General features: G+C 42.1%; 1 protein-coding gene across 1 annotated transcript in view; it reads right to left on the bottom strand.

Annotated features, from left to right (window-relative positions):
* Nucleotides 1-249: 249 nt before the first annotated feature.
* The window catches only part of LOC144507181 (uncharacterized), a 181,665-nt gene continuing 170,741 nt past the window's right edge, over nucleotides 250-11,173 (bottom strand). Inside the window, exon 14 of the mRNA XM_078234098.1 lies at nucleotides 250-293. Within this exon, the coding sequence (XP_078090224.1) occupies nucleotides 250-293 (44 nt within the window). The remainder of the gene's footprint in view (nucleotides 294-11,173) is intronic.

Below are 11,173 nucleotides of genomic sequence, written 5' to 3'. Positions count from 1 at the left end.
GTATAATTTCAAAGAAGGGCAATCTTGTTTTAATAAGTGGAGTTTAAAAGCTTAAGACAATTACAAGTACCATTCACAGACAATTGGGATCTGATGAAAATGTTTACTGTTACACCATCAAAAAGTTTGCTTTGTAACAATGCTTTTAAAAAAAATCCCATTATATTTTAAAATATTAGCTGCATATATTTACGTAATACATTTCATGTTTGAACTAATCATGTTTACAGATGTCCTAAGCAGGCATACTTACACCTTGGGTCTTCCTCCAACAATTCCGGTTAGACCTGGTGCTGTACAAAACAAAATAAAATATTTGTATCTAATTTGAATTTCTAACTGGCAACACAAAACCTTTTCAGGTTCACCTTTGATAAGCCTGAGTTAGGAGTGTTTGAGGGAGGAGGGGTGGGTGAGAACGAGGGGGAGGAGGGACAGAGGGAAATTCATCCAGTGACCCCAGCTTGAAAATGGCAATGCACAATTGTCCTGGTTCACATGATAGAATAGTGACCGGAGAATGGTCACAGCTGTCTTACAATCACAAAGAGGAAGAAATACTAATTATTGAAAACACCAAGTTAAATAAATAAAATCCAATGTTAATGGAATGATCCTCCTCTTTACTAAAAAAGTGATCAGGGTAACATTCGCCACATTGACAAGGCAGTACTGAATTTTCCTAACATCAGTTAGCTCCAACTTGATACTGAGGGCAGGAAACGAAGGACCTTTAACAACAACATTTGCTACCAGGGCATCATGTGAATTACACCATTTGAGTTGCTCTCCAGACAGTGTGGAGACCTCTCTGGGATAAAAAAAAAACCCTACAAATCATCTACTGTGTTTTAAAAATTTTTTTTTTAACTTTTATGAATGAAATCATTGAATTTGGAATGACACATTCAACTGTACAAACATAAGGCTGGAATCCAGCTCAACATGTAAACCATCAATGCCAGAAAGTATGTAACTGCCTGAAGTTGTGATTCTTATTAGATCCTGCTGCAAAACGAAAGACAGATGGTGCAAAGAGAATTTGAAGAGTTAGGTGTTAAATGAAAAGCTGGACCTCATGAACAGCAATCTCAGGGTCGTTCCCTGTGTTAAATACTGGGCCAAGTTAGGGAGAAGTAGATGGAAAAATCGGCATGGACTTAATCAGATGGGATTGACAGGAAGATCCAGATTTCTAGAAAATTGGGAAGTGTGCTGTACAGGAGAGCTCTAAAGTCAGGAAAAGGTTTTACCTCAACAGATCCAAGTACACCGTCCTCATTGATAGGATAAATAAAGAGGTGGGGGAAGGTTGAATTGTAGGCACAAGATGGAATGTTAAGGTGAAGTATAATCAAGAGAAAAAGCAGTCCAATTAGAATGGATGAACGTGATATTGTAGAATTGTATAGTGCAGAAGGTGACCAGTCGAAACCAGACCTCTACTACTGCAATTATGCACAACATAAATGAGCCAAACGGTTGGGCAAGCTGCTATAATAATTTCTGAGCCACTTTCCTGATACACTATGAAGGATTCCTTCACCTCTGTGAAGACTATGCAAGATTTGTGTATCGATAGCAATGCCCCTCATGTCCCACTATTTGTAACCCCCACAGAGTTTCACTGGCTGTCTTGTCTGGAGACAATACACATCTTTTTAGCCTGTCTTGATGCTCTCTCCACTCATGTTGTTTTGTTTCTTAAAGACTTGATTAGTTGTAAGTATTCGCATTCCAACCATTATTCATGTAAATTGAGTTTGTGTCTATATATGCTCTGTTTGTGAACAGAATTCCCACTCACCTGAAGAAGGGGCTTGCAGCTCCGAAAGCTTGTGTGGCTTTTGCTACCAAATAAACCTGTTGGACTTTAACCTGGTGTTGTTAAACTTCTTACTCTGCTCAAGGAAGCCATTTGTACTGTGTCACTATATTATGACGATTCAGACATGTCACAATTGTCTGAATCTGTTTTCATTGAACTTACGAACTCAGCAACTTGTGCTCAGCAAATTGAGTTCAGTTTTAATGATGCCATGTATGCCCAAATATGTAGTGTTGCTATGGGATCCCTCGAGGCCCAGCTCTCCTCAATACCCTGTAGTTTCTATGAGAAGCATGGGGCGGCACAGTGGCAAGCACTGCTGCCTCACAGTGCCAGGGACCCGGGTTCGATTCCTGGCTTGGGTTGCTGTCTGTGTGGAGTCTGCACGTTCTCCTGTGTCTGTGTGCGTTTCCTCTGGGTGCTCCAGTTTCCTCCCACAAGACGTGCTGGTTAGATGCATTGGCCATGCTAAATTTCCCCTCAATGTACCTGAAAAGTGTGACGGCTCGGGGATTGTCACAGTAACTTCATTGCAGTTAATATAAGCCTGCTTATGACACTAATAAATAAAAAACTTCAGTGGAATGACACCTCACCTCCTACCACTTATGTATTTCCAATACTTAGGTGATGTGTTTGCTATATTTAAATCTGCAGCTGTATGTAAGAATTTCCTTACACATCCTAAAAGGCTTTATCCTGCACTCAAATTCACCTTTAAAATGGAGCAGTCAAATGAGCTCTCTTTCCTTGATACCCTAGTCGAAAACTCTGCTAATGGGTTATCTACTACTGCAAGCCTACCTTCACTCGTCAATATATGCGTTTGGATTCCTACAGTTTCATTGGCTATAAGATTGGTCTGATTGGCAACCTCGTAAATAGGGCCTGAGCCATTTGCTCACTGTGCAAGCTTGATGCTGAAATAGGGTGCATCAAAGCCATCCTGAGCGATAATGGCTACCCTGATCAGATCACTGCTCACTGTGTATCACCACTTTTGACCTGAAAAGTACCCAATCTACTTCAGGTTACCTTGGAAGGGCAAGGTGTTTCAAAAATTTGAGCAACAGGTGAAGTTAGCTGTTTCACGCTGCTATAATGCAGTAGCAACGCAAAAGGCATTCTCTGCTAACAGGATGTTGCCATCAAGCCAGAAACACACTCTCTCTATCACCAAATGAGTAATATGGTATATGAATTTCAGTGCTGGTGTGACATCAGGTATGTAGGCTATATGTCCCAATGATTGACAGATCATATCAAATAGCACGTCCCTTTGGCTGTTTGCAATAGGCAAAGTACAAACCGTACCCAATCAGCCCATGCTTGCAAAACTCAAAACATAGTATCCAGCATTAGATGTGATTCTGCAATTAGACAGTACTTGCTAAACAATCCTGATTGTGCTAAGAATTACACTGACAACCAATTTAACGTTGTTAGTTGGGCTTGTGTGTGGCTCAATTACATGTGCCAGAAGGTTCATATATTCACACTTAGGACCCTGTCCTTTGTAGGCAGAAGGAGTATGTCCAATCATTGTGTCTTTTTCAATTAACCAAAACCTTAGGGGACAGCCATTCCATGGTTCATTCCCCCAGGGCAATGCCTTGGTCAATCAAAATAGACCTGCCTACTTTGAATTTAAACAAAAGCTTGGCAGTTAATTATTCCTTGACAATGCCTTTACCGATCAGAGTCTACTTGCCAACAAATCAGCACCTTCGTCTCATGCAGCATAAACTGTTGTCCCCAAAGGTGTGCGGGTTAGGTTGATTGGCCATGCTAAATTGACCCTAGGTTTCAGGGAATTAGCAGGGTAAATGTGTGGGGTTATGGGAATAGGGCCTGGGTGGGATTGTGGTTGGTGCAGACTCGATGGGCCAAGTGGCCTCCTTCTGCACTGTAGGGATTCTGTGATTCTTTACAATTGGTGTCCTTGTAAATCTGTCCTGATGAGGACAAGACAAAAAGATTCAACAGCATGTCTCTTTTCTCATCAATATTCAAGTTCTGTACCGCCAAACGACTACTGCTGTTATGTAATACCAGCTACCCACACACAGCAATTGCTTCAAGTTCACTAATTGTGTTCAATATAGTCATCCACTAACAGTCTGTATTTAAATCCTATCCTATCCTTTTGCTCTGTACTTTACACCATTTTTTTGTTTATTTTCCCCTTCAGTTCCTATTTCTTTTCTTTTCCTCTCTATTCCTTTGAATCGTTTCTTCCATTCCCCCATGCCACATAGTTTAAACACTCCCCAACGAAGCCCAATAAATTTCCCAGTGGGGGTATTGGTCCCAGTCATATCCAAGTGAAGCTCATTATCCTACTTAAACCTCTTCTGCTCAAAACTGAGTCAATGTCCCAGGAATATGGATCTTTCTCTCCCAAGATATCACCCCAGCCATACATTAACCTTCAATATCTTACTGTTTCTATGCCGATTACTGTATGGCACTACCTTCAAGATCTATACTTTGGCTTTTAATTCTTGAAACTTTCTTTGCAGAACCACAATTTTATTATTTTGTGTGTCTTTGGTTCATAAATGAACTAAATGTGAGATTATTTTTCTTTGCAAATTGTATTTGCTCCATTACATCACTTATTAGTATTATTAGTACTGGAAAGCAACAAATCATTTAGGATCGTTATTCCTTTGATTATCCCTTTTCAGTTCTCCCCTCTTGGGGACCACTTGCTCCACAGTCCATTTATGGTTACCTTCTGAATTGCTGTCATTGTTTCAAGTATTCAATACAATCAATACTGCCTTCTACCTCCTCTCTCTAGCCTGATGGATAATCACCGACTTCTTTTTGTTACAAACTTGTTCTGCCTCTGAGGGCACACATACTAGAATGTGCATTCCAGAAATCCTTTAGCTTCCTATATGTGATGGAATGTTCCCAGTTGCTATTCAAATTCAGAATCATTGAATTTGAGACCAAAGCAATTCCTGCATGAGTGGCAGCCTGGACATACAAAAGATCCAAGATTTTTGAGACTGCAAGTATTCCATCATAATACTGACTTGTACGTTGTAGAAGCTTTGGAGAGTCAAAAATGTGCTCTTGTAGGTGCAGTATTTATGTGGTTTGTCAAGTTAAGTTGTTGATCAAGGGTGAGCGATAAGGTGTTGATAGTGGTAGATCTAGCTTTGGTGATGCCATGAATGTCATGGGTTGACTGTTAGGTTCTCACTTGTTGGAGATGGTTATCGCTTGGCACTTCGTGTGGCGCAAATGTTATTTGCACTTGTTAGAGGATATTGTCCTGGTTATGCTGCATTTGGATGTGGACTATTTCAGTACCTGAGGAATTAATGGCACTGAATGTTGTGAAATCATTAGCAAACATCCCCACTTCTGATCTTATGATGGAAGGAAGGTTATTGGTGAAGCAGCTGAAGATGGTTGGGCCTTGGGCACAACCCTGAGGAACTCCTGCAGTGATGTCCTGGAACTGAGGTGATTGGTCTCCAATAGCCACAACCATATTCCTTGTGCTAAATATGACTCCACCCAGTGGAGTTTCCCCTGATACCAGTTTTACTGGAGCTCTCTGAAACCATACACGGCCTTTATGGCACTGTTGACAATATATTCCATCACTTTGCCGATGATGGAGAATGGACAGATGGGGCAGTAGTTGTCTTGCTTTTTATGGACAGGACATACCTGGGCAATTTTCCACTTCATCTGGTTGATGTCAGTGTTGTGACTGTACTGAAACAGATTTGTCAGGGGCACAACTAACTAATTAGTTCTGGAGCACGAGGCTCACTCTAGAGCATGAGACTTCAGCACAATAACCAGGCAGTTATCAAGGCCAAACTGATTGCTGAATCCAGTGCACTTAAGCATTTCTTGAAATCACGTGGAGTGAATTGAATTGGTCGAAGACTGGCAACTGTGAATATGTGCTACTTAAGAATTCCCACTATCTGAAGAAGGGGCTTGGGGCTCCGAAAGCTTGTGTGGCTTTTGCTACCAAATAAACCTGTTGGACTTTAACCTGGTGTTGTTAAATTTCTTACTACTTAAGAGGACACAGAGATGGACTGTTTTCTTGGCATCTCTGGCTGAAAATAGTTGGAAATGCTTTATGGGTGGGTATGACAGACTGCAGAGTGTTGACCTGATCTGTTGGCTCTGGGATCGCTTACCTCCATCTATAACCTGATGTTTGCACTGTTTAGTATCCATGTAGCCCTGTATTGTAGCTTTACCACAACAGCACCTTACATTTGGGTATATTTGATGCTGCTTCTGTCATGCCCTGCTACAATCGTCACTGAACCAGTCTTGGGTGCCTGGCTTGATGATAATGCTAGAGGTAGCGATATGCCAGGTCATGATATTACAGATTGCGGTGGAATACAATTCTGCTGCTAATGCCTTACAACAACACCCCAGCCTATTCCATTTAGCGCAGTGATAATGCCACACAACACGCTGGAGGGTGTTCTCAGTGTGAAGATGGAACTTCGTCTCCATAACGAATGATGATACAAAGTTAGGTAGGAAAGTAAGTCATGAGGAGGGTACACAGAATCTGCAAAGAGATAAAGAAAATTTGGTAGATGGAGTATAAACGTAGGAAAATGAGAAGTTCTTCATTTTGGTGGGAAGAATAAAAAAATCAGAATATTATTTAAATGGAAAGAGAGGCTGTGGTATGCAGGGGTTCCATCTATCACAGCCTGGCATCTATGTTGCTGAGGACACAGCCAGTTCTGTTAATGGACAGTGAATTCCCCCATCCAGAGTACATTCTGAGACCCTGCTGCCCTCAATCCAAGTGGTGTTAAACATGGAGGAGCACTAATTCATGAGCTGAGTGCAGTAGTGGTAATCAGCAGGTTTCCTTGCCCATGTTTGACCTGATACCATGAGACTTTATGGGGTCAGAGACAATGTTGAGGACTTCCATAATCTTATCTTCCCAACTGTATACATCTGTGCCCACACCTCTGGTGTCCTGCCAGATGGCTTGGACAAACCCAGGGAATCTAGGGCATTGGCTGAAAGGTGTGATTTGGTGAGTATGACTGTGTCAGACTGCAGCCTGCTGTATCACAACTTTGTTTTTGGTGCAATTGATTCAGGACACCATACAGATGTCCTGAGAGCCAAAATGTAGCTATTTTTGTAGCTGACAGAATACTCTACTTTCTGAGTTGCTCCCATATCAAAGCAGACTGGAAAATCCTAGCTGACAGTTTCCACTGAAGAGATCGCACTGATACAGGAATGATGGGTTGAATGGACTCATTCTGGATTATGATTTCTGACAATAAAATGGTTCAATAAAGATCCCCATGTTCCTAGGTGTTCTTTTTCAAATAATTTTATAATTACAACAAACAAACATGCTGCTCTATCTTCCCCCATTGATTAGATTCAGGTGACACACTGGTTAGCACAACTGCCTCACAGCACCTGACACCGGGTTCTATTCCAGCCTTGGGTGACAGTCTGTGTGGAGTTTGCACATTCTCCCCATGTCTGTGTGGGTTTCCTTCTGGTGTCCCAGTTTCCTCCCACAATCTGAAGATGTGCAGGTTCGGTGGATTGGCCATGCTAAATTGCTCCTTAGGGTCCTAGGATGTGTAGATTAGAATAATTAGCCATGGTAAATGTGTGGGGTTAAGGGGATAGGGCAGGGGAGAAGGCATGGGTAAGATGCTCCGTCAGAGAGTTAGTGCAGACTTGATGGGCTGAATGGCCTCCTTCTGCACTGGAGGGATTCTATAATAGGAAAGGGCTCTATTTCTTTCCCCTCATTACTGACATGTGCAAGTACTTTATATTAAAAGTATTCCCTATATTTCTCATCTTCATTCTTGAACTTAAAGGGCAGAGTCTTGTAGTCAAAATCCTTCCTTGTAATGACATTTTCACCCTCCAAATAATTTAACAAAAAGGAAGGCTGTGATTTGTTTCCATGATATTCTTTGCAGGGCACTTGAAGGAAATACTTGCAGCATGTTCCATGATAACATCTGACAATCCAGTTTCAATATTTAGACAATTTAGTCATTAAAAAGAATAAATGGCCATGTACAGTGTCAACCAACAGTCACCGTAACCCAGCGGACATTCTGGAGGTCACTCAAGGGTCAATACTTACATTTTGTGAAATATTTTGAGGAGACACAGGCTTCTAAATACTTCCAGAATATTTCCAGGCTGCAATAAAGACTTGCAAGTACAGAATACTTGGAGAGGGCAGCGGGTGTGAAATGTTCCCACTTTGTTTGCACAGTGCAATCTAAGTGGAATCAATTGCATCCTGCCCAAGATCAGGGAATTTAAAACTGCTGATTATTCTCGTGTTTTCTGCAAAATTTTATGTTCTTTCAATTCACATGAAACAGGCCACATCCACAGAACCAGCCTTACCCCTAATGCAAAACCACTATATTCCAGCCATTGCATTGGTTTGGACAGGCTCTTCAAATTAGAGGGCCGAATTTATAAGATGGTGGGGGCTCAACCAGTGAGTCGGCAGGGAACACATTCGTGCTGCCGTTTTATGCTCTGACGAGCGTTGATTAGCGGCAGACGGGATCAGATCGGTTAACAGCTCTGCAGTCCCTCCAAGTACAACAGTGGCCAGAAGAGGCATTGCAGCAATTTGCCTCGGACTAAGCGTTGGCGTCCCAAGGAGGGCAGGGGACTCCTGGGGGGTTGCAAGGAGGTGGCTGGGATCTGGAGATGCCCGGTCCTCGAGGGGACAGCATTCCAGGCAGAAGGGGGTTTCTTATGGAAGCACCTCCCGGCAGAGATAGAGGATTTGAACATTTTTCTATTCCCCCCACTGACCTATATGGCACCGGCCAACCAGAAAATTGAAGCTGGGTGGGAAAAGGCCCCTAAGTGGCCATTAAGTGGTAATTAAGGGCTTTAATTAGGGCAAGGATGTGTTTCCCATCCAAGGCACTGCCGCCTCACTGTAAAATTGCTTCCATGATGGGAGGGATCCCATACTGTTCCTCAAAAGATGCAAGGGGGGGTGAACATAAAATTCAGGCCACAGATACATTTTTAATATGCCAATATTTAACTTACAAAGAAACTGGCTGGTGTACGCCAGTGAAACTATTAAAAGGTTCAGTATAGTTTGGTTAAGCAATTTTCAGTGATTTTCAAATCAGATTATTCACTGGATACCTCATTAAAAGTGTTTATTTTTGGTGTATTACTAAACAGCACCAGCCTGCCATTCTTAAATACACAGTAAGAAGTCTCACAACACCAGGTTAAAGTCCAACAGGTTTAATTGGTAGCAAATACTATAAGCTTTCGGAGCGCTGCTCCTTCGTCAGATGGAGTGGAAATGTGCTCTCAAACAGTGCACAGAGACACAAAATCAAGTTACAGAATACTGATTAGAATGCGAATCCCTAAAGCCAGCCAGGTCTTAAAGGTACAGACAATGTGGGTGGAGGGAGCATTAAACACAGGTTAAAGAGATGTGTATTGTCTCCAGACAGAACAGCTAGTGAGATTCTGCAAGCCCAGGAGGCAAGCTGTGGGGGTTACTGATAATGAATGAACACCGCTCGACAATCACCAGGCAAGACTGTTCTCTTCCTGTGGGGGAGCACTTCAGCAGTCACGGGCATTCAGCCTTGGATCTTCAGGTAAGCGTTCTCCAAGGTGGCCTTCATGACACACGACAGCGCAGAGTCGCTGAGCAGAAACTGATAGCCAAGTTCCGCACACGAGGACGGCCTAAACCGGGATGTTGGATTTATGTCACATTATCAGTAACCCCCCACAGCTTGCCTCCTGGGCTTGCAGAATCTCACTAGCTGTTCTGTCTGGAGACAATACACATCTCTTTAACCTGTGTTTAATGCTCCCTCCACCCACATTGTCTGTACCTTTACGACCTGGCTGGCTTTAGGGATTCGCATTCTAATCAGTATTCTGTAACTTGATGTTGTGTCTCTGTGCCCTGTTTGAGAGCACATTTCCACTCCATCTGACGAAGGAGCAGCGCTCCGAAAGCTTATGGCATTTGCTACCAAATAAACCTGTTGGACTTTAACCTGGTGTTGTGAGACTTCTTACTGTGTTCACCCCAGTCCAACGCCGGCATCTCCACATCATTCTTAAATACACCCAGGTATATGTTTTGAATAAAGAAGAAACAATCGTGTCCTTTTATTAACTGTGCCGGTTCATGAAGCTTTTAAATTTATTTATGCAAATGAATTTCACAGGAACACAGAAGCACAACAACAAACCCAATTTAAAGCTCAATTTGAAAAAATATTCCAGTTGTGCCCAAAAGTTGAAACTCTATAAGACAAATGAGAACACCCTTTCCCAAAATTCACAATTTATTCTCTATCTCTTCTGAAGTAGTGACCTATTCAGGGTACAGCTCTAATTGGAATGCCTCAAGCCATCCAAAACCTTGCTGATCTGGCCATTTTATAGGTGACCCCAGACGTCAGGCATACCAAGCATGGTGGTCAGGGGAGGGTAGGAGTGCACAACAAAGCCTTATCAGATTCCTAAATGAGATCTACACCCTTGCACTTTCAAGCAAGAGTCACTGGCGAGTGGTCAGGAACTGAAATCTTGGTAGATGTTCCTTTTTTCAGCTTGGAAACGCCAAGGACAATTATTGTCATGAAAGCGACCATTCCCAAGGTCTGTGATATTTCAGTATCATTGATTTCACAAAAGGGTTTATGTATTTCTCTCATCTCCAAATGTATTGCTCCTGAACAAAGTGTGTATAGTTCCACTGGTAAGCTTTGTCATTCATAATGTTTCAGCCTCTTGCCATGTTGGAGATTCTTTCTCTCAGATACTTACGGATGGATAAACTTATAATCAGCTGGTTAAAGACACCCATCAATGGGTTGAATGACTGAGCTGCTGTTTGCACACATAGTGCATCAGGAGTTAGCACAAGTTCAACTAGCATTACTTACAGAATATTTTGTAAACTATAAAGAATTACTGCACATGGACAAATTAATTTTGATTTTTCATCTGTGTATAACTACATATTGGTTTAAACATTCTGGTCCTCGCTGTTGCGGGCGGGACACTGAATTTGACAGACCAGCAAAAGATGTGAAAACTTTGGATGAGAAGCAGGACTGGAAAATCCCGTTTAATATTTTAAGTTCACAGGCTAAACAGATTTTTATAAGTATTCGTAGCTTACAATTCACACAAGGTGTTACTTTATCACTAAGAAGCAGCATTTTATTGCATCTTCCCTCTCCTGAAGAAGTTGATTGCTTGGCTAGGGTACAGTTCCACAAGAGTCTGTTGATCTCTGGTACCTCACCTAATGGC

Source organism: Mustelus asterias, chromosome 1, assembly GCF_964213995.1.
Source record: "Mustelus asterias chromosome 1, sMusAst1.hap1.1, whole genome shotgun sequence".
Classification (NCBI taxonomy): domain Eukaryota; kingdom Metazoa; phylum Chordata; class Chondrichthyes; order Carcharhiniformes; family Triakidae; genus Mustelus; species Mustelus asterias.
This window is presented reverse-complemented; position numbering and strand designations above follow the sequence as displayed.